This window comes from Dasypus novemcinctus, chromosome 1 (assembly GCF_030445035.2).
Source record: "Dasypus novemcinctus isolate mDasNov1 chromosome 1, mDasNov1.1.hap2, whole genome shotgun sequence".
In the NCBI taxonomy this organism is placed as follows: domain Eukaryota; kingdom Metazoa; phylum Chordata; class Mammalia; order Cingulata; family Dasypodidae; genus Dasypus; species Dasypus novemcinctus.
The window spans coordinates 191,472,034-191,496,778 of NC_080673.1; the positions used below are offsets into that span (position 1 = coordinate 191,472,034).

General features: G+C 35.9%; 2 protein-coding genes across 4 annotated transcripts in view; one reads left to right on the forward strand and one right to left on the reverse strand.

Annotated features, from left to right (window-relative positions):
• The window catches only part of LCORL (ligand dependent nuclear receptor corepressor like), a 181,217-nt gene extending 174,340 nt beyond the window's left edge, over positions 1-6,877 (forward strand). Inside the window, exons 8-9 of one of the 2 annotated variants that reach the window (XM_071217163.1) lie at positions 1,774-1,982; positions 5,708-6,877. In XM_071217163.1, coding sequence (XP_071073264.1) covers positions 1,774-1,787 — 14 coding nt within the window. In that variant the 3' untranslated portion in view covers positions 1,788-1,982; positions 5,708-6,877. Of the gene's footprint in view, positions 1-1,773; positions 1,983-5,707 lie in introns of those variants that run through there. The other variant, XM_058300494.2, reaches the window with a different exon arrangement.
• NCAPG (non-SMC condensin I complex subunit G) overlaps positions 3,062-24,745 on the reverse strand; it is a 43,270-nt gene continuing 21,586 nt past the window's right edge. Inside the window, exons 12-21 of one of the 2 annotated variants that reach the window (XM_004474216.3) lie at positions 24,559-24,669; positions 18,648-18,767; positions 12,795-13,022; positions 10,679-10,860; positions 10,201-10,375; positions 8,273-8,434; positions 7,884-8,022; positions 7,396-7,482; positions 5,757-5,826; positions 3,062-4,816 (exon numbers count right to left, since the gene is read on the reverse strand). In XM_004474216.3, the coding sequence (XP_004474273.1) occupies positions 4,693-4,816; positions 5,757-5,826; positions 7,396-7,482; positions 7,884-8,022; positions 8,273-8,434; positions 10,201-10,375; positions 10,679-10,860; positions 12,795-13,022; positions 18,648-18,767; positions 24,559-24,669 (1,398 nt within the window). In that variant the 3' untranslated portion in view covers positions 3,062-4,692. The remainder of the gene's footprint in view (positions 4,817-5,756; positions 5,827-7,395; positions 7,483-7,883; positions 8,023-8,272; positions 8,435-10,200; positions 10,376-10,678; positions 10,861-12,794; positions 13,023-18,647; positions 18,768-24,558; positions 24,670-24,745) is intronic. The other variant, XM_004474217.5, reaches the window with a different exon arrangement.

A 24,745-nucleotide genomic window follows, 5' to 3' on the forward strand; every position in this document is an offset into this window, starting at 1 on the left:
TGATTTATTAATTTATTAATCATATTTCTGTTTTGGCTTTTTAAAAACAATTGCAATTTTTTATTAGGAATTTTTTAAGTTACCTTGAAGTCTGTGTAACTGTCTGACACCTGTAATACTGACATAAGTTGACCCACATCACTCAGTGAGACTGAGACTATGTGCCTGGAGAGACCGCTGTGAGCCAACGATAGTGGTGTTAAAGTTTGGAATGATAGGTTGCAACTCTGTGGCTTATTGCATGACAAATGAATCAGCTGGTTGAAGATGCAAGGAGGGATGTGAAAAATGCTACTGGAATCTGGATGCTGCTGCAATGACCACTTCTAACAAATCACTTAAATACTGGCCACCTTGGTTTCCTCAATAAAGCATAACTCAGACTTATAGATGGAGAAAGCTTAAGAGGGATCTGGTCCCCAACCAGACTAGTCAGAGTTAAGTGTCAAATTAGCTTATGTGTAGCAAACTTTAAAGTAGTTTAAAAACATAAGGATTCATATCTGAAGATGTGAATTCACTATCATAAGTAATATTCAAGATAAGGGATTACATGTGTCACAGGGTGGACTAGCTACCCTTTGGACTCATTTCTGTGTCTAAATAGCAGCACTCTGACCTAGCTATGTTTCATTGTATGATTTTTATAAATGTTTATCAGTTTTTTCTTGAGCTACTACTGTATATTCAGCACTTCTTGTCTCTGTAGAGATAAGGTTAACATCCCTCCCTTCAGGTCTAGTAGGGTTACCATACTATCACACATGAAACAGTAGCCGACAACCCAGAATAGTACCAAAACGAGATAGAAAGACCAGAAATATGTTTATAGAGATGTTATGGGGTTTGGGTTAGGCCTTAAGGCGTGGTCAGTTAAGCAAAGTGGAGGGGAAAGTTTTCTAGGTGGGAAAAACATTCATGAGCAGATGGGATTGTGCTCACTGAGCAGATCAGAGTGTGCATGAGGGAATAAAGTTACTGAGTAGAGATCTGTCCAACCTAATTGAAATCCAAACAAGCCAAAGACTTTTCCATCAATACAGAAATTCTTTGAATTAAGCAATCAGAATAAATATCTTATGGATGTCACATTTGTTCTGATGAGCTGACTACCATACACTATGGACAGTGACATTTTTCCACCATCAAAATAGGACTAATTTTTCTGTTCCTGATGTGCATCAGCAACCTCAGAGCTAGGAACCAAGCAAAAATGTAAAGAGCAAGGGCTCTGGAGTCAAAATAGGCCTGTGTTCCACTTCCAGCCCGGTGATTGTGTGACCTCAGGCATATTTTTACATAACTCTCTTGAGATTCCCTTTTATCATCTATCATAGTATGTAGAACTTGCTTGGTTGTGAAATTTAAATGATAAAATGGGTGTGAAAGTACCTGGAATACAGTAGACATTCAACAAAGGCTAATTCCTTTCTATTTCATGGTGGCTTTAGGTTAAAGGACAAGTTATAGGATTGAATTCTACCAGGTTCAGTAGGTTAAATGACATACTAATACCACTCATGCAGTGAAGTTTTTCTTCCCCCCAATGGTATCTGAGTGACCTCTGGCTTACAGTTGGCACTGTTCATTGTATTCAGTTCAGTTTGGTAAGATGGCAGGAACTAACAAAAAACCCCTGGTACTCAGGATGATAAGTGCTGTGTACTCCAATGTTGAGAGGTCCAACCAATAAACTGTTGAATTTTCTTTCATGAAGCTGATATCTTTGAAATTAAAATAAAACTAAAATGCCTTAAACTTTTTTTTTTCCAGCATGCTACAAATGAAAACTGATGAGAAATTGAATTTGTCTGATGGGAATACATCAAGTTGCCCTTTGAGCCCCATTAAGATGTGCCTTAATCATCCCATTGAATGGAATCTGAATTTGACAGCAGCATCTCTAGCGAGCTGTACAGTTCATAACCAAAATCTCAAAAGTGAAGAGAAATAGATTGCAGTTCTTCTTGCACTATCATTTTGTACGTCAATACTTTCTGCAGAATAAGCATTTATCAATAGATCTTGAAATATTTCTAGTCCTGTGATTTGTCTTTATATTAAATCATTAGCATTAATCATTTTGATTATATTCTTTATATATTTTTTTTACATGTTTTGCACCGGACCATTGTGGAACTTTGTAGTACAAATGGATTTTGATGTTTCTCTTTTTAATGACATTTTGTGAGTTTTGTATACCCTACGTTTAAAGACATAATTGTCCTGGTTTACCTCTGTGCAAAAACGTTTGAATATAATGCATTATGTGATTTAGAAATCTAGTATTGTAAAGATTTGTGATGATGACCTGACCTATTAACAGTTGTATAGTAGGTGGATACCAACTACCTCGAAGCAAATTGGTAAAGAAAAAGGTGTCTTGGAAGTATCTCTCTTTCAAAGTTATATATGTATAGAAAAATCAATCAGTTTATCATCCAAAAGCATGTTTCCATTTCTAGGAGAATTTGAGCAGTTATTTTTCTCTCTTCTTTTAATCTGTGGGCTGTAAAAGCTATGGGACAACTGTACAATTACTCTTTAGTAAACCTATGCCTCCATATCTTGCAGACAAAATTACTGTCTGGGCTACCAGTCTTGAATGAAATATGGTAAACAGACTTTTATCTATTCATTTATTTAAAGTTTCAAGGGATATCTTTTAAAAGCAATATAGTCCTCAAGTTTAACCCTAATAGTGAAAAGCGTAGTTTCAGCAATGGCTACCTGATTGTGTCCAAGACTTCAGTAGTAAGAATATTAAAGATTTGGTGCTTAGATTTACCTTCTCATGCCAAAGAAAGTAAACTTTGGTATGGTGGTCCATATAAGTTTATCAAAACATGGCTTCTTTCCTTTTAGATAGCCTGGTCATGAGGTAAATGGGATTTAGTTTATTAACTTAGGTTTCTAAAGACTTTTCCTCATAGCTTATTTTGTATACCTTTTAAATTCTTGTTTCTCCCTACCCACCTCCCCTAAATAACTTTTAAATGACAGGGATGAATCTAGACCTGTATAAGAAAATTAAAGCACAGGAAAAGACACAGAGCCAAAAGAAGGAAGAAAAAGAATCATCAGTTTTTTATTTTTTTAAGCATCACCATATCTGTCTTTTCCTTTTGTTTTACAAGTATTTTTTTGCTTTGTAACTTTGAGACTCCTTTTATAGTTCTGAGTTCTACAGAGCACATATGTATGTAATACAGCAATTTGGTTCTGAAAAGCCAGCCATCTTACTTTATTTAGCTCCATCTAAGTCCATCACTGTAAACAAATGGCCTCTGGTAAATAAACCTAAAAAAGCACAATGACTATTAAAACAGGCCCATTGTTAGGACATTACTATTTTGAATATTAATGAGAAAAGGTGTTTCGTTGGGCTTTTAAGTTGTGTATTACAGAAGGTAAGAGTACTGATTTCATGCAATTTTAAGTTTCATAAATAAGGCAAGTGCAATTTTAGAAGATGACATGAATTGACAGTGATGAAATAGTGCTCATAAATATATAAAAATGACTTCCAGTCATTCTCACTAGTATTTTTTTATTAACAGTAAAATATTTCTTTTATTATGCAAAAACCCAAAAAACCAACTTTATAACAGAATTTGTATATGCTGATATTTCCCCAAACTGGAAACATCAGCACAAGAATAAGCAAACTAGGGCTCCATGTGCAAATGCTTTAGGAAGAGAGATCATCCATGCAGGTATCGCGTTATCAAAATTATTTTCAGCACAGAAAGAGTGAAAGAAGGTTATGAAAATGATAACTTGAAATTGGGTGATGGGTACTTTGGTTCATTTCCTTAAAAAACTTAGAAGAGCACTTAAGAATCATTTGATCTAAATAAACCCTTCATCTGAGAGGATCAAAGTAAGGATCAGAGCAAAAGAATATTTTAACTCCATGTGGCACAAAGGAGAAATGAATCTAGAATTTTGGTTTCCCATTTCTTAGCCTGAAGTTCTTTCAATCTTACCTCATTAATAAGCTGGGATCCAGAATCACATAGGTGGTCACAATGCCAGAGCCAGAACCAAATGTCTTTTAATTTTCTAATATCATAGACTAATGTGCTGTCCTATGGAGGGAGGCCCAGGAACTTGAGGCCAAGCAGAGTCACAAGATAAACTGCATACAAATCTATGTTTTAATTTGAATTTCAGACAGGCTCCCTACTTTCCCTAGTCAATTTTGAGGTTTTTTTCCACCTTAGTGGACTTATTTAGTTGAACCCTTCCTCCTCCCTGGAATTACACCCCCTGCAATTCAGTTTGTGGTACTTCAGTTGTCCTTGAGAGGTCACTTTTTAAATGTGTTCTGTGATGTGTTCATCTATTTGGGATCTGCTCAAATGCAAGCTACTAGAGTTTTAGTAATATTTTAGTTTTTCACAGTGCCATGATCTTAAACTTGACCACTCATAAGAATCACTACAGGAGCTTAAATTCCTGGGCCACCTCAGATTTTGATTGAACAGTCTGTCTGACTTATGCAGGTGCTCCTTGGACCACACTGAGACTGTTCTAATGTTCAATACAGGCCAAAACAATGTGGAGTCACACAGCAGAAAGTCTTACAAGAAGCCAGGCTTTTTGTACTGATTTTGACACAAGGGTAACTTTAATTCAAGCCAAGAATTAAGCATAATATTAAAGGACATTTTAAAATCTTCTCTCTTCCTAACTTGTGTCTTCACTGAGAAATTGTGCAAGATTAAGTTTACTTTTTTCTAGTGCTGCTGTTTTGGCTCGTCTTGGTAATCTCATCTTCATTTCTGAGTCTGGTTCTGGAACTTCATGATCACTAAACAGATGTTAAAAATACACCAATTTAAGTACAAGCTTTAAAACCACAGTTTATAAATAAAACATTCTTTTTTGTTTCTGACTGATTCTATCAGTGTGTAATCAGATAGCCTGATTCCATTTACTCAACTTAAAAACTAAAATCTCAATAACCAAAAACTACTGGCTATCCAGCAAAATGCATCATGGTAAACCTAGCAAAAATTTTTATATGTTATGGGAACTGGTATTATACAGAAAAAAAAGTCCCAACATTGCTTCAGTGAAGCAAATGGACTGTAACAACCATCAACTTTTTTTCTGTAAGTCGAGTGAAAAAATTTTTAATCCTTGTTATTTAGGCAATTAAACTCTAAAATACTGAGAGCAGATTTCCCAAAAATGGCACTTTATATTTAGTCAAAACTTAACTTAAAGATATGTATTGAAAATATACCAGTTTTACCAATAAATGCATAACAGCTACAAATTTTCAACTTCCGACAATAACTTAACCAAAAATAAACATTCTGCCACACAAACCACTAATGTATCTAAATTATAAGCAGAATTATTCTATCACTGTAAAAGTAGAAAACCAAAATGTTATCTCAAAAATTTGGTAATTCAAGATCAAATTTAGAGGAGACATACATACAGGGCCACATAATTAGAATACATAGAAATAGAAATTAAATGAGAAAATATTACTGAAGATGACTACCTAATAATAAAGGCCGTGCCAGCTAATAAACAAAAACACAAGTCATAGGGAGTCAAATATGCTCTTGGCAATGGAATTTTAGTATATATATATGACATAGCTAGTCATTTATAGTTTTCACTATGTTAATATATATTGAGTTTCTCATTCATAGAAGAAGCAAACGACAATATTTTCTCTTTTTAGACAAAATAAAAGAAGACGGGCCTTTATATTATAGACATGCATGGAATACCTTTCAGAATCAGTTTCAGCAGTCTGACGTCTCCTGTTCACCACAGCTGAAGCTGTCACTTTTCTCCGTCCTTGAAGGTGGTATCATTCATTATGAAACTTTACTATCAATTGCTTATCATTTTAAAATCTGGTTTCTGGGCTACCCAGTACCTTTATTTTCCCTCATCAATACATTTATTCCTTATTCCCTACTACCAGGTTACCAATTATGAACTACATAGTGAAAAGGAACTGAAGCAAGAGTAAAATTTATATTAATTTCTATTCCAAGCTCTGTTAAGTCTGGGTAAGGGAAAATATGGAAATTATGAGCAAAGTATAATGAGACAAAATTTAGTTCAATGTAGTTGGGTACAGAATCATGTAAATAATATGTTCTATAAAATAAAGTAATGAAAATTAAGGTTGGAAGAGTAAGCCCATAAACAGGTTCTAAAGAAGTAGAACTTTAGTAAGCAGGCAATGGCATCTTGTGAAATATTCAAACATATGCATGGCCAGTTAGAGTTATGAAATATATTTTAATGTAAAAATTAGAATATTAAACTATATAGTGGGAGTTGCAAAAATTCTACTTGCTAGAAACAAAGTGAAGAAGTAGGATAATAAAGTGTGGCCTGTGATATTCCTCATTTATGATAAGGAATAAAACAGCTTGTATAAAGGAAGTTTGGGCCATTTTTTTAAAAGGGTATAGGTTCTGTATAGCATCTAAAAGTATTCTGATCAAAACCAAGTTGTTCAATATAATTAGTCAAAAATATCGTCCACTCACTCATGTAGACATTTTGTGATTTCTTCCCACAATTTGTTTTTAAATTTCTAATTCATTTATCACCGAGAAAACATCCAACAATATGGAACTAACTGGGAATAATATCCAGTGACTTGTGTCTAAATAACTGATTGGTTACAAGACAGTATTACGGCAGATTCCATTTTAGGAAAAAAGTTAAATCTGCGTAGAGAAGGGCCACAAAAATATTTTTTAAGGATTAAAATAGTGGTTAGTTCATGGATAGGATTATCGGCAGTCTTTAAGTAGTTTGCTTGGACATACTTTCTGATTCTTCTGTAATAAGCATGCACCACTTTTGTAAAAATAAAGTAATTAAAAGATCTTGAATTTCAGATTTTTTTCCAAGTGATGCCCTAATATTCAACATTTACTTGATCCTAACAGCTCCCTTATTGTTGTATATCCCTTGGAATATAAATAAATTGGGAAAATATGAAATAAGAGGAAAAGAAGGAAAAGAGAAGTCCAGAAAAATACTGAGGGGAATAAACGGGGCAAAAACTCTTAGATCTATAAAGGCAAGAAAACAAACAACTGATAAAAATCATCATTTGACTAAATCTTAATTTAACCCAAATAGTCACTTACAATATGATCTTTCATATCATATGTCTTTCAGTCAAAAGCACCTAAGAGCAGCATTAATTTTATCTTTTAGAAACAAAGCAAAAACTGATATCAACTAAAAGAATTGAAAGTAATGGATACCTAAGACATTTAAAAATCTTTATCCCTATGAAACAAAGATAAGGAAAACTACAAAGGAAATACTTTATTGGAAGACAAACTTGAAAAGTTATAAAGCTTAGAGCTACACATGAATCAGTCTATATATTACCTCTGTTAGTCTTTTGCTGATTGGATTTTGATGCTTGGGTTGATTTTATATCCCTGAGAGGAGTCATATATACTTCATTATTCTTTTCTATTAAAGGAAAAAATACAACAATGTAAATAGAAGATCACCTCATGAAGTATTTTAACTGATCTTTTCAAATCTACCTTTCATAAAACAAACTGATAATTCCATTAACAGCTATTAAAAAGTTACAATAAATCAATCTTTAAAGAATATGAACACTGAAAAATAAGCAAAACACTCCTAAAAAGATAGTACTCATGCTGATTAGGTAAGAAATTTACATTTTTTAAAAAACCAGAAATGTAGAATAAACATTTATTAGTAATTCTGTCTTCCAAGGGAATTGAAAGAAATTTCCCATCACTTCTGAAAATTAGTCACACATGTTAAAGGAGAAGAAAAATGTGTCTAGTAAAGTTGAAAGGAATAGAATCTTAAAACTATTCAGGTTAAAATATCATTACCATCTTCATTTTGAATAATGGTAGTCGTTTTAGCATCCTGCACTGCTGCTACTGCTTGGTCACAGTCTTCTTTATTTCCTTTTTCTAACTGAATCTTGATTTTCTCCAAAGCTCTCAGACATGTCCTATCTTTTACTTGCTATAATAGAAAATATTATTAATGTATTTTAAATGTGACATCTTCTAAACTTCTTTCAAAACACTTATAGACCAATATTGAGTTTTTGAAAACATTTTCAAAATTTACAAGAGCAATGTTTACTTCAAACAGGCAATAAACTTGTCACAATGTCTGAGTCAAGAAACAACATGTATAATTTAATAAAACCACGTAAATTCTACCTGATAAATATATATATACACTAAGAATAATTTACAACTACTTTTACCTCCAGAATCTCATTCAGTAGAACCAGAAGATCTTTTGCAAGATAGCTACTGAGTTCTAAGGCACTCAAAACTTTTGTATAGACTCGAATTTCTGGTGAACAGGGACTTGTTAAGATCTCACTGCAAATTTTCATAGCCAAATTGTCATGTACTGTTAAGGCCTAGAAAATCAAGAAAAAATTCTTTGTAAATAGGTATGCTTAAAATACAGTCCTACACATGTAACAAACATTCCCAACTAATTATCTAGTCATAATCCCAAAGGCAAAATGCCTACAACCAAATTTAACATCATCCCCCCAAAAGAACTTCCCCTTCTTGATTTTTTGTTGTGGATGCTGTGGTACAGGACCCAAATCTGTCCTCTTTAGGACTAAAGTCCTCAATTCCCCTAGTAGCTCCAAGTGTCCTGGTTAAAAGTTCCCAGCTGCAGAAATGATCCAGACTGATGACAGTGAGTTCTGCCCAAGGCCACACCTCCCCCAGAATCAATCTATATCCAATAACTAGTTGATGTACAAGTGAAATGGCCCAGCCTCCTTTGCCTCAATTCTGGACAATTCAGACAGCCATCCCAGTTCTGAACTCCTGATGATCAGCTGGGGCCTTTAACTACATGGCAGTTAACTTTTCCTTCTGCCCCAGTGTACTTCCCTCACTCCTCCCGCAAATGTTGATCCTGAGTGAGTACTCCCCAATAAACTATTCTGTTAACAGTTCCTTTGGGGTCCTCTGTCATCCATACTTAGGAACTTGCACTCTTCCATCTCTCCTACCTCTCAAAGCTCTTCCTCCTAGGCTTAAAAACTCTTCCTGTAGGCTTTTATACCCATATATTTATTTCTATTTCAGTTTCTATTACTCTAGTTCAAAATTCTCATTTATATAGATTTTTAACAGTCTCTTTATTAACATCTGCTCACCAATCCACCTCATGTAGCCATCACTATGAACACCAAATTAACACTTTCACTGTAACTCTGTCATCAAAAGCCTGCCATTTAATCACTGCAAATAGAGCAAACTTGAAATTGCTTACCCTGGCCTTCAAAGAATTCTATAATCTGCTTCAGCTTTCTGCCCAAATAGTCCCATTCAGGAAGCCAGAATGATTTTTTCATAGTTATCTAATGTGCCTTGCAAGACCCCAGCTACATGTACCACCTTTACTAAAATACCTTTCCTTTCTTCCCAAACCATTCTCCAAATCCCAACGAAGCCTAATCCAGTGTTATACAGTTTTTTTTTTAATCTACTAATACTATACACATCGATCATACCACATGAGTCTTGACTGAAACTACTAAAAGCACTTAAGAGCTGTATGACTCAACTCCTGCCATAATTTGCCTTAATATTCTTTATAATCCTATCTTTCTAATAGCATACAATATAGTGACTTGAGTATGCAGTCACTAAATGTCGATTAAAGTGATAGAAGTGCAATACTTTCAATTTACCAGTAGCAGATTAATTTTCAAGGTAGTAACAAGTTTGATCAGATGACATTAAAGGATTTCAAAACCCAGCTTAAGTTTAATTTGTATGTCAGTTTGTAGTTGATTTGTCTACTTTAATTAAAAACCAAAATAAGCTTTAGGGCCATTTCATTCATTGAATTCTTTCTTGTATCAGGCACATATTAAGTAAGGCAACATTTTGAAGACTCAAGGAGAACATTAGGCCATTATTTTGGAATGTTGATAGCCAGTACAAGAGTGATGAACTTTTGGTAACTTCTTGTCAGTAACAGAGATGTCAGTACTGATTTTCCAAATAATTGTCTTACTTTGTGCCTTGTACCACCTTAAAGATCCGAAGTCTCAAGATCAAAATCCAATTTCTGACTCTCAATCTATATTTTTTCGAAACAACAGTGATCTGCCTGCCATCATCCTTGCTATTCATAGGCTCACTCCTCACCCACCTGATAATCTTGGGAATTTTTGGCCTGAGGATTTAATCCACTTGGTCGTGTCAAATCTACAAGCAGCTCGGCAACATTAGTGATATCAATTTCAGCTAAAGGAGAAGATGCAGGGGCACTGAACAGTGTTTGCAGAGTTGGAAGAAAAGCTTCTTCAAAGCATTCCTGATTAGTCCTATTGAAAAACAAGTTGAAAGTATGCTGACAGAATAGTATATAGTATATTAGGAGGAAAAGAAACATGATTCTTTAAGAATATTATATATAAGATTCATCCCATCAAGATAAAATATATTTCTACCTAGGGAAGAGCCAAAAATAATTCAGGTAGAAAAAATCAAGCTCTTCTCATTTCATTGTTCATTCACTCAAGTTAAAAAAACAAATTATCAACAAAATGACATTTATAAATATTACTCATGGGGAGACCTGAATTTGACTTCAAGTCAGATTTTGAGTTTTCAATACAAATCAATACCTGCTCGCATAAGCAAACATGGGGAAGAACACCCCAAGGCAATGTCGAAGTCGAATATCCTCTTCAGTCACAGGATTGTACCATAACAAAATAAGACGAGAAAGAATCCTGCTGCTGACCAGTATTCCAGAGAACATCAGCTTGGCTAGTCCTTCTGCAGCTCCTGTCCTGAGTTCAGACACCTTAAAAAATCGACTTTCATTAGCAGATAAATTTTAATGGATTTCATTTTTAAGCTTTAAAATGTAGCCCATCCTACAATATTTTTATTTATACTATACTCAAAAATCACTCATGCTGCTATGAATTTATTAAAGGCAACAAAAGATTTTTAACCCTTTGAACTTAAGGCTAAATGAAGTATCTATAGCCTACACATGAAAACTTAAATTCCCTTAAAAACTTTTTAAAACGAAAGAAACAAGGAGAAGAAACTTTGCTAAGCCAAGAAACAAAATATGTAATTGAATACTTAGCATAGTGCTAACTGTTCTAAGACAGAAAATTCTTAACAATAATTAGTCCCTGCCATCAGAGAAGGCACCTATAAACAAAAGTTCCTGAGTGAGAGTGGTAATATGTACAAATAATAGGTAGGATATAAACACAAGGTCTGTAAGTGAGAAAAGACATTCCAAGAAAAAAAAAACCTAGGAAGAAAAGGGAAAAAAAAGAATATGTTGGTATTTGTGTGTAGGTACAGGAATAGAGTGGTGGTTAAGAATACTGGCTATTGGGTCTCAAGAACATTCAGTAAAAGGTTATGAAATTTCAAGCACGTGACACAACCCAGCTGTGTTATCTGTGCATGTTACTTCTCTGTGACTCACTGTTTTCATACACAAAAAGGAAATAATATAAGTAGCTATCACATAAGACAGTCACAAGAATGAAGAAATACTGCTTGTACAGCTCTTATGATAGTGCCTACCACAAAGAAAATGCTCAATAAATATTAACATTTATTATTATTAATGGAAAATAAGTTGCTTGGCAGTCAGGTTAGAGCACCATGAAAATTAGATAGAGAGATTCAAGCTTAGTGATACAGGGTAAGGAGCTATTGATGATTTTTGAAAAGGTGGGAAGACATGACTTAAGTGAGATTTAAGGAAAATTATCTTGACAGGTTATAATCTAGGAATGAAAGAGCAAGTGCAATCTAGAAGCACAGAACTGAAAACAGTGGAATGAGCAAATTCAAGAGATATTTCAAAAAATTTTTCAAAACTTAAAAAGGGAGAAGAAACAAAGGCTGATGACATTAATAAGTGGTGGTTGTTTATTCAGTGGTCACAACAACTATGAAGGCAAAAACTTTCATTTAGTACTGTACTCTCAAGAGGGTTTGCTGACTAGCACATAATTACCACTCACACTCATTGAATGAATTAAAGAACAGTCAAATTAAAGAAACATTATTATCCTCATCTTAACAGAGGAGGGAACAGGATAGACAGTAAACAACTTATCTGAGTGTTGCACATGTGCAACCAGAACACAAGCCTACAGCTCCAAAGCCTATGTGCACCTTTTGTTTTATTTACATTTCTAAATATAAGAAACATATCCAATAGCAATAGTAACTCATGTTAAGTTGAATGGCAAGAATCTGAATTAGAGTATCAAGCTCAGGGTACTGGACCCTTCCCAACAGGAAGTTAGTATATCACTTGGCTAATGATTCAAAATGAAAAAATTAAATATTTATATATATATTATAAAAATGCAGCTCAAGAGTATCTTAAGGAAGGAGATCCAATCCATACCCTAAGCTAGACCTACCACCCACCCAAAGTAAGTTATAAGTTATTTCCTAAGGCTCTTGGGGTAATTTTTAGGGCCATAAACCATGGGGGGGAAATGGAAAAACAGTAAATAACCTTCACTAGTCATTTCATTTTACTCTGCATGTCAATCCTCTGTATATATAGTGAGAAAGGCAGGTATATATTAGAAGTGATAGTTGAAATTTAAGTAAGATATTCAAAATAGCATATTAAAAAGTTTTGAGTCAGGTTTAAATATCAAAATTAAAAAAAGAAAATATATAAATAGCAAAAACAAATACAAACTGAAAATATTTCATAATCATAGTGCTATGATTATTTCTTACCTCACTATCTAAGAAATCAGAAAGGAGCTTCAGAACATTCTTAGCTGTAGCAGTCTCTTCTTCAGCTTCTTTTGACTCTTGCTCAGCATCACTGTTTAATTCTGCACCTTCACTTTGAGGGGCCTTAAGTTTTTTAGTTTTAAATGGTTCAATCCCAAATGTCATCAATTGGTCAAAGATTGCCTTTAAAGCACTGATTTTTATTGTCACATCATCAATTTGCAAAACCTAAATTGAGATATCCCCCACCAAAAAAAAGTAAACTCAGTAAATTGTTATAATTGTGCTTATCCTAAATAAAATTAACATGTCTTAGTTTTCTCATACTCTAATTTCAACAAGTATCAAGTCTACAAGAAACATTACTGTTTAGAAATAAAATTAAAAATTGAATTTAAAATTTTATTTTTTAATTTATTTCTATTATAAAATTTAAAGCTATATTTCCTTTAGGAAAAAATTCATTTTCAAAGCCAAAAAATTTCCTGGACCTGGATTAGGCTGAATTTTATTACTTGCTCATTTTTATTTCAAAAAGAATGCCTTCAACTTGGATTTTATTTTTAAAATCTAGAAAACTACCAATTATATGGAAATTTTTTTGACCTATCAAAAGAAAAACATTTAATCCTAACAAACAAAAAGCATTCATTATGACTGTCAACACTCTTCTAGGTTATGAAGTTTCACTGAAAATAAATATTCTCTTATTAGCTACATTAATTCAGACTTCATTAATAGTGAATTCAATTTCCAATGAACTGGACTGCTTTATAAAAGAAGGTAACCATACACCAGCAGTTTGTATTATTCTATCTTGGGTTAAGAAAAAATAAACACCAAATTTGAAAACTATGAAAAAATATAGAGAGCTGAATATTTCTATCATGAAGAGAATTACTATGCTCTTTTTTTTTTTTTTTTTTTTTTTTAAAGATTTATTTATTTAATTAATTTCCCCCCCTCCCCTGGTTGTCTGTTCTTGGTGTCTATTTGCTGCGTCTTGTTTCTTTGTCCGCTTCTGTTGTCGTCAGCGGCACGGGAAGTGTGGGCGGCGCCATTCCTCGGCAGGCTGCTCTTTCTTTTCACGCTGGGCGGCTCTCCTCATGGGCGCACTCCTTGCGCGTGGGGCTCCCCACGCGGGGGACACCCTTGCGTGGCACGGCACTCCTTGCGCGCATCAGCGCTGCGCATGGCCAGCTCCACACGGGTCAAGGAGGCCCGGGGTTTGAACCGCGGACCTCCCATGTGGTAGACGGACGCCCTAACCACTGGGCCAAAGTCCGTTTCCCTACTATGCTCTTTTAATACACTTAAATGTTAATCATTAACAGCTTACTTGGCTATATAAAACTTGCCCTTTAGAATGAACAAAAATCACCTGTAATTTGGTCAAATCAGCAAATTGAAAAAAAAATGGCTCAAATTTACAAAAATTGAAGGAAATTTCAAAGACATATCTACTGCATATTTTCTGAGGCCAAAGCCAAATGCTTATAACCATATACTGTTAGGACAGTTCTCTACAAATTCTAAATATATCATTTTCTCAGCAGCAACTTGGACTTCCTTGCTCGTCCCAGTCCCTTGCAGGCTAACAAAAGCTCTCAATACTGAATACTCATTTAAGAAAGCAGATTTTAAAAAGAAATAATTTACTCTCCCATCTACCTTTACAAGTATTTACAAATTTCTTAAATCAATTTTTGTTACTAAAACCAAGCAAAAATAGGACTGATTTCTTACCCCAAAAACAGATAACTAGCTTTCCCCTCCAATGATAGCCCTGAAAATACCTTAATAAAGATGAATAATTGAATCTATTCAGTGGTTATCTTCTTTTGATCACTGACTCCCCCTTTGAGGATAAATCTAAACTCTTCACTCTAGACTAATACACAAACTATAAATGCAAAAAAAATTTTCATGTACAATTTTTTTTTACTGCATTTCAATCTAATATTCTTCTCAAACAAAAGATTAAATTTACAGAACAGGTATGTTTTTATCAGGCAAAGATCAGTAATTCCTCAGAAAGTTTTAGAAAGCAAAGGTATTTTAAACACAACGGTAGACTTTAATTCTTTAAAACTTTAATCCCATAGGGAAGCGGACTTGGCCCAGTGGATAGGGCATCTGCCTACCACATGGGAGGTCCGCAGTTCAAACCCCAGGCCTCCCTGACCTGTGTGGAGCTGGCCCACGTGCAGTGCTGATGCGTGCAAGGAGTGCCCTGCCACGCAGGGGTGTCCCCGTGTACAGGAGCCCCATGCGCAAGGAAGCCCCATGCGCAAGGAGTGCGCCCATACAGAGAGCCGCCCAGCGCGAAAGAAAGTGCAGCCTGCCCAGGAATGGTGCCACACACACAGAGTTGACGCAGCAAGACGACACAACAAAAAGACACAGAGATTCCCATGCCACTGACAACAACAGAAGCAGACGAAGAACACGCAACAAAATGGACACAGAAAACAGACAACTGGGGCAGGGGGCGGGGAAAGGGGATAGAAATAAATAAAACAAATATATATTTTTTTAATTAAAAAAAATTTAATTCCATGACAAGGCTGCTACAGACTGTTTTGGTGGAAGAAAAAAAAGTGAATTTGTAGAAAATTCTTTTTTTTTTAAATTCTTGATAAGGCAACATTCATTTTTACATCAATTTGATTTTGACAATTCCTTTTCACTACAGGAGATTACACAGGAACAAACAGTATCAAGGCTCTTTTAGCTCTCTTTGTCAAGTTGAAAATGATATTCTATTAAATAGCTCCAGAATGCTATGGGACAATTATTAAGTATTAAATTCATATTGCATCATTTCTGCTCCCTTAAATGACCATTTAGTAGGTTAGAAATAAATAAATTCTTCTCTATGAAAAGTTCTAATACAATTTTTCTTCAACTTAAAAAAAATAATGACCAAGGGCACTTCAAGACCCAACTTCTAGAAAGCCAGTAAACTGTGTAACAGTGAAATTACTCCTACAATTTCTTTCAAAAATCTCTTTAAAAATGTACTGTTTTAAAGTCAATAAATTTCACAATAGTAAACAAGACTTCCTTCAGAATGGCTGGGAGAATCACTGATACCAATGCCTGCTGATGCCTAGAAAGTAATGAGGCCCCGTAACATAATGGGGATCAGTGGATCAAAAAAGTATGTATGGCCAACATTATCAATGCTTCATCTGGACAAAGGACCAAGTCTTTTCTTCCAGTTTAAAAAAAAAATATTCACCATTTTAAATATGTTGCTGATATTCCAAGTTTCCAAAAGGGGCCCACAAAATAGGATTTTTTCCTTTGCTAATAGCAGTATGCGCTTGATAAATATAAATAAGGAGGCATCAGGAATTCCATCACTGCATATTAAAATCAATTGATTATCTGCAAATTTCTCTTTGATCTTTCAGAAAATTTAAACAAAATCCTGAAATTCCTGAGGATTGCTTTTTATATCAATACAAGCCACTATTCAGTTTTCAGGACAAATGACTTCCCCAGGATCTCTAATGTATGCATTCTTTTTCTTGGCAAAATTATAAGCAGCATTAAAGGATGTTTCAAGAGAAGGGTTTATGGTGGGTAAAATTGGCATGTTGAAAATTGATGATCCATGCTGTCCCATGTTATTTTCAAGATAGGCACACAAAGCTTTTCTCTGCTACCTTAACTTACCTGTTGGTCAGCAACTTTCACCAAAATTCCTTGCAGCTTTATTATCCCATTACATTTGCCAACACCAGAGGCTCCATGAATTACACTGTCTTTTTACACATTAGAGGTGAAAGAGGGTTATCTTTTTCTATTTAAGCTAGTCCCAAATTTCTAAGACAGATGTCCAAAATTAAGGAATTAAAAAGTAAAAAGTAAAATCCTTCCACTGATAAACTAGATTCCACCCCTCTTGCCTAATCAAGAATATCACCCAATCAACTGCCCTCTCAGAAGCTGCCTCCACATAGACTATTCTCTTGAAAGCTACCAAATACTTCCTTGGCTGCCAAATGCAATAGTCAACTATTAATCCTTACCAAACTTTCAACAGCATTGGACAGTTTGTTCATTCTGTCCTCTTTAATACGTTATCTCCACTTGCTATCCAGTACATCACATTCTCCCTGTTACTGTTTACTATTTCATCTTAATTTTCTCCCCAACCTTTAAATGGTGAATCAACAACAGGGTATTAGGAAGTTTGGATCTCTTCTCTGGCTACATGCATTCTCTAGGCATTGGATATCATCTATAGAATAAAGACATCCAGGTTCATCCACCAGCCTGGACCTCTCCACTATACTCCAAACTCACCTACAAATGTCTAATCAATACATCCACTTAGATCTCAAATTTAAGAATTTACATATCCCAAAGTAAACTCTTTATCTCCTCCTCATCCTCTTTCTTTCCTCCTTTGGAAATATAGAAACCTGGATATAAATACAGGAACACTATCTGCTCCTCTCAGTTTTCTCCATTATAGGAAAGGGCAATTCCACCCTTCCAGTTATTCTGGCCAAAATTCTTAATTATCTTTGACTTCTTTCACTTACATATCACATCACATTCATTAGCAAATTCTAGACTTTATCTTCAATCTTGGATTACCACTTCTCACTACCCTAATAACCACTGCCCTGGTCAAAACCATCATCATCTTTTTTCCTAGAATATTGCAAGACTTTCCTTATCAGTATCCCTGCTTCCATCCTCAGACCTCTACAGTTAACACTAGGGATTTGCAAAGTATTAAAATGACCAGCGGGCTAAATGCAGCCCACCATCTGTTTTTTGTAGGCCTGCAAGGTAACAGGGTAATAGGAAGTTTGGATCTCTTTTAATACCAAGTTACCTTTTTAAATGCTAATGTGAAAATCATATGAAATTAAAATTTCAGCGTCCACAAATAGTTTTATTGCTTTACAGACACACTTATTTATGTATTATCTATGGCAGCTTATAGGCTGCAACCGAAAAGTTGAGCAGTTGAGACAAACTATATGGTCTGCAAAGCCTAAAGTATTATTCTGGCCCCTCACAGAAAAGGTTTGCTAACACCTAGCCTACCCCATACCACACCAGTCAGACCAGACCAATCCTCTACTCAAAACCCTAAGATCCTTTACCATCTTATGCAGAGTAAAGGTTAAAATCTTTAGTCTATAAGTCCCTAGAAGAAATGGCCATTTTGCTACCTGCAAACCTATCACCTACTATTTTCCCCTTTGCTCAATCTACCCTAGCAATCTGTGGACAGGGCAAGAATACTCTCCTTAAACATGCCAAGTAAAGTCCTACCTCAAGGCCTCTCCCCCTGCTCTTCCCTCTGCTTGGAAAACTCACCCCAAGTATCCACACGGTTCACTCTAATTCCTTCCAATATTGACCCAAATGTCAATTTATTTGTGAGACTTTTCTCAACAAAACAGCTTTCTCTCCCTATTCCTACTCATTATTTTCCTACTATTTTATTTTTATCCATCTGACATTCTACATTTTTCATTGTGTTCTTCTCTTCTAGAATGTAAGTTCCATTAGGAAATGAACTTTTATCTTGTTTTTTCTTTCACTGTCACATAATTTGAGACCAGAAAAGTACCATGCAGCACATAATATGCACTCAATATTTCCTATATGATTAATTTTAAAAAATCTTAAATAATTGACTTTTTTCTTCTTCAAAGGAGTTTTAATAAGAAATAAAAAATGAAAATCATACAGCCCCTGAAAATCATCCATGGACTCAATTCAATAAAACTTGGAATAAAAAAATATAGAGTATTAGCACTATCATCAGAGACAGTATATATTTCTTGAAGTTTTGTCACAAAAGAAAATCAATCCTACCTGCAATAGTAAAACGAAGTGTTTACTTGCAAAATCCTGGTTTTGTAGTCCACAGCATGCCAAGCATAAAACAGCCATATTTCTTACTATAGGATGAACACTTATTATTCCAGGGAGGATCTAAAATGAAGTAGAAGAATGAAAGAAGATTACCATCTCACACCTTATACAAAGATCAACTCAAGATGGATCAAAGACCTAAATATAAGAGCCAAGACCATTAAAACCTTAGAAAGCAGTGTAGGGAAACATCTACAGGACCTTGTAATAGGAAATGGATTTATGAATATCTCACCAAAGCACGAGCAGCAAAAGAACTAATAGATAAATGGGACTTCCTCAAAATTAAAGCTTTCTGCACCTCAAAGGAGTTTGTCAAGAAAGTAAAAAGGGAGCCCACACAGTGGGAGAAAATATTTGGCAATCATATATCTGATAAGAAACTTATAACTTGCATATATAAAGAACTCCTATATCTTGAAAATAAAAAGATAAACAACCCATTTAAAAAATGGGAAAAAGACTTAAACAGACACTTCTCCGAAGAAGAAATACAAATGGCAAGAAAGCACATGAAAAAATGTTCCAAATCTCTAGCTATCAGGGAAATGCAAATCAAAACTACAATGAGATACCATCTTACACCCATAAGATTGGCAGCTATGAAAAAAACAGAAGAATACAAGTGCTGGAGAGGATGTGAAGGAAGGGGAACACTCATCCACTGCTGGTGGGAATGCGGAAGGATCCAACCATTCTGGAGGACAGTATGGCGGTTTCTCAAAAAACTAGCCATAGATTTGCCATATGACCCAGCAATACCACTGCTGGGTATATACCCAGCAGAACTGAAAACAAGGACACAAACCGATATATGTACACCAATGTTCATAGCAGCATTGTTCACTATTGCCAAAAGTTGGAATCAACCCAAATGCCCATCAACAGATGAGTGGATCAATAAAATGTGGTATATACACACAATGGAATACTACTCGGCTGTAAGAACAAACACACTACAAACACATGTGATAACATGGATGAATCTTGAGAACCTTATGTTGAGTGAAGCAACCCAGGCATTGAAGGACAAATACTACATGACCTCAATGATATGAAATAAACAAGCTGCCCTAGATAGCAAGAGACTGAACGATAGGCTTGCAGGAAATCGGAGGGTGGAGGAAGGATATGAGCCGATGTCTGCAGGGGGGGAATTTAAGACGAGATGGTGGTAAGTATGAACACAAAGAAGAGATAAAATGGGGGCAAGGGGTTGCCTTTGGTTGGGGCTTTACGGGTTTGAGGGTGGTTGGGGAGGGATGGTTGGGTAACGTTGCCCAAAAGTGGGGGGAGGGAGGGGGAGCATACGAACACAGGAGAGGGTCAGGAGGTGGTGGAGAGTAAAATGCCGAGAAAATCATATCAAAATATAATAAAGAGGGTTACCTGCTTAGAATGCTCGGAGGGGAGGGTCTGATGCAGGACGGGCTCCTGGGGAATGCCTAAATGCTCATTCTGCCAGAGTGGGTGACACCATGGGGTAAAATCCCAAGTAGTGAGAGTGGGGGTGGACCCACATCCTGGGGAGGACTAATGCCACCAAATAGAGGGAACTGTATCCCTCGAGAGAAAGGGTGGCTCCCAGGGCATTGGGGCAGTTGAGCAAGTTAGGCCCTGAACACTATTCCATCTATTTCTGGAGGTGGCTCCTCGGGAAACGGGGGTTGGCTGTCACTGTGGGCACCAGGGTGGAGGGGAAGGTGGACGTTGAATGTGTGGAACCAGGGTAAAGGGGGGGCAGGAGAGGAGTTTTTTGAGAGTACACAAGGATGGATATAAGACATGTAATATTACACCATAACATATAGGAGATGACAGACTGATAATGTAAACCATAATGTAAAACATAGGATAACTAAAAATGTAAAGAACTGTGTATCCTAAGGTATGCACCATAATGTAAGCACAGATATTACCTTGTTAGAAAGCTAATATCTCAGACTCTGTACATCACCTTAAGTAAATATGATGTGAAAAGGGTGTAAGAGTATAGCTGTGGAAGGAAAAAGGTTTTGTGGTGGATGTATGGGAGTGCTGTATATTATATATATGCATTGCTGTGGTCTAGGACTCCTGTGAAGAAATGCTGAATAATTAGGGGGGGGGGGGGAAAAGGATAGGATGTGGAATTTTTTCAAGTCAACATTCTTTATCTAAGTTCTTTATCTAACTTTATCCAAGTTCTTTATCCATCCTTTAAACCCATTGCTATATACCATTCCCTAGTAAGGGACCATGACATTATATTGGGCTTCAAATTTCGGGGAGTTCTGGATCACAGAGTGTTTCAACAATGGCAATGGAGGGATACAGGTATGGGATACCAATGACAGGTGATATATGGCTGACAGGGAGCTGTACAGAACATATGTCCAGGGTGCATGGTAATGATTGGATATACTCATAATGGCAACAATTAAAAACCACAGCAGGGGGGGTACTGGGTTCCTGGCCAGTGGTGCTCTGCCGCGGTCCCTAGGGGAGCAGCGACAGTCTCCCAGGTACAGCGGCGGGGACCTGGAGGGAGTGAGGGTTCAACGGTGAGCCCCTGATGCTAATGACTATGCTTGTGAGCTGATAAACCTAAAATAAGAACAAGGCCTAGAGCAACATTGTGCCTGGGAATTTCCTCCTGTCAGCCTTCATGTTACTCAAATGTGGCCAGTCTCGAAGCCAAACTCAGCATGTAAATGCAATGCCTTCCCTCCAGCGTGGGACATGACACCCGGGGACGAGCCTCCCTGGCAACGAGGGACCACTATCAAATACCAACTGATGATGCAACTGGAAAAGGACCTTATACTGAAGGTTCAATGCGGATCAGCAGAATATCCATGTCTACATAAAATAACATGACTTTAAAATGCTGTTTGACCTAAAATAAGGGGGAAATGGAAAGGAGAAATGAGTTTATATGGCTATGAGTTTCTAAAAAAGAGTCTGGAGGCTGGCAGAAGGATTGCCCTCATGCACAACTGAGCAGAGTCAGAGAGACAGATAAAGCAGATACAACCCCCAGATATTGGTTCCTTTGAAGGCTAAAGAGACCCATGAGAGTTTTGGCCATGGCCGATGGGGTTAACTACCAGGGCAGATGGCCCCTCATTGGAAATGGTGTTTATGTGTGATGAATCTGGACTCAGATGGGATCTCCCTTCATAAGACTTTCATGCTAATGTGCTGGAGGAGCAGTTAACGTTGGGATTTAAGATATATTTAGGGGATTTGAATCTCTGGACTGACAATGTGATAGCCAGGTCCTGAGCCTCAACAGACTCCAGCACCTACAATCTGATTTATTGGACTTACCGCACTCAGCTAAGATGGAGTTGAAGAAGGACAATCACCACACCATGGAGCCTAGAGTGATTACAACTGAAAATGGGAGGATTGCATCCAGCATCCATGTGGAATTTGAGCCTCCTCTTGACATAGAGGTGCAATGGACACAACCAATCCAATGTCCACATAGAAGAGGTGGTATTGGATTGAGAAAAGTGGACATGGTGGACGATGGGTGTGGGGAAAGGCAGGAAGAGATGAGAGGTGGAGCTGTCTTTGGGACATGGAGCTACCCTGGATGGTGCTTCAGAGGCAATCACCGGACATTGTAAATCCTCACAGGGCCCACTGGATGGAATGGGGGAGAGTATGGGCCATGATGTGGACCATTGACTATGAGGTGCAGAGGTGCCCAAAGATGTACTTACCAGGTCCAATGGATGTGTCATGATGATGGGAGCGGGTGTTGTTGGGGGGGGAGAGGGGGGGGTGGGGGAGCGGGGTTGAATGGGACCTCACATATATATTTTTGATGTAATATTATTACAAAGTCAATAAAAAAAAAGAAAAAAGAAAAAAATAAAAAAAATAAAATGAATTAGAAATAAAATAATTGTGGCCTGGGCAAGAAGTGATAAGCACTATATTAAAAACATAGTCAAAATAATAACTCCTGTGGAATTTCATGAATCTACTTCATTTCTGTATTGTCTATTAACTTAGAAGTTATTTTTCAGCAAAAATAAAAATAAAAAGGATAAATATTAAATTGATAACACAGAAGAATATAGCAGACCCCACTGTGTTAAAACTAATTTAATGGCTTCTCAATGATCACAGGTTAGAAGTAAAGCTCCTTAACACGACAAATAAGATCCCCCATTGTGTCATCTTTACCAAGTTCACATTGTACCATGCTACCCCTTATCCTCTGCTTGTCCAACTGGTCTGATTTCAATGCCTCCTATGCAGAGCTATCCAATAGAAATACAATGCAAGCCACAAACAAGAACCACATATGTAATTTTTTTTTAAATTTCCTAGTAGGCACATTAAAAATAAAAAGAAACAGGTAAAATTAAGTTTAATGTATTTAACCCAATATAACCAAAATATTATTGCAACATGTAATCATTATAAAAAATTATCATAGATATTTTATGTTCTCTTTTTTTGTACTAGTCTTTGAATCCCTATTTATTTTTACATTTACAACACGTCTCAATTTGGACTAGACATATTTCAAGCATTCAACAGCCACGTATGACTGGTGGCTACTGCATTCAAGAGAGCAGGTCTAGAACATTCTCTCCATTTTATACTTAGTATCTACTCAAATTCAGATCAAATATCATGCTATCCACGAATAGGTCACATTCCCCTCATAATTCACATTTGACCATGTATTTCTTCTTTGGAGCACTTATTAATGAAAAAAGGTTCCATTTGCTTTTCTGATTGATGTTCCCTCATTTGACCAGAATGACTCATGAGGACAAAGTCCATATCTGTTTCGTATACTGAGGAATCTATCCCCACAATTTAATGTATATAATAGGTGCACTCAATAAATATTTACTCAATGAATAATTCATGGATTGTTATTTATAATGTAACTTGATAAAAATATCGACTCTTTGATGTAAACACCTGGTCTGTTTACATTCCTACATATCTTTTAATCTTTATCCATAGATTGTTTTTATATCCACCTAAATGCCCATTCCATTTTATGTTGTCTTCACTCGATAGTTATATACTTTCCTATATATATACAGCCTTCATATTTATTACTTTAATTGCTTAAGTAAGTCATAATTTACTTTATCCATTTTCTTATAATAGGACAGGACAAAGTACCCAAATATTACCATTTTTCACTGAAGACATCTTCACTAAAAATAAAACTAAGATCTAATGGTTGAGTAGAATCTAGTTTTGAATCAGAAGCAATTGATTGTTATAAACAATAGTCTTCTGCATTTAGAAAACTCATGAAAACTCAAGCAACCAGATTTCAGATGACATCCACTGGCTGCTTTTCACTAATCCCAGGTGAAAACAATTTTGGGAGACCTGTAAGAGCTTGGGCACATTCAGAATTTGCTTTGGATATGTAATACCATTTTAAAAAAGAAAACTACTGTAGAGCTGCTCTAATACTGTAACCACTAGCCACAGGTGGCTCCTGAACACTTGAAGTGTGACTCATCCAAACTGAAATGTGTTGAGAACAGAATGAAAAACAATGTAGACTATCTCAAAAGTTTTTTACTACTAGGTACATGATGAAATAATACTGTGGATTAATACTGAGAACCTTTATTTAAATAATTATAACTTAGTATTTAAGTATTCACTATGTAACAATCCTTCACATGTATTATCTCATTTAACCCTCACAATACTAAGTAGCCACTATATTAATTTTTTTTACCATTTGTATTTACCAGATGTTTAAAATAACATTTTTTTCCCATACTTTTAAGCCCTAAGGGAACACACTGCTTATAAAATCAGGGAAGAGTAAGTTAGAAGAAAAAAGTCTTAGAGGTCATCAACATACCAAAGATTCGATGAGCGCATTCATGGTTGCACCTATACCTGTTGAAATAGACATCTGCTTCAATAGTTCATAGCACAAAATAAGACACTTCTGTAGTGTCTCAGAATCATTCTAAAATGAGAGACAAAATATTCAGCATTAGTAAGGATGTCCCCATTGTTTTCTCTAAGACTATGGGAACTTTCAT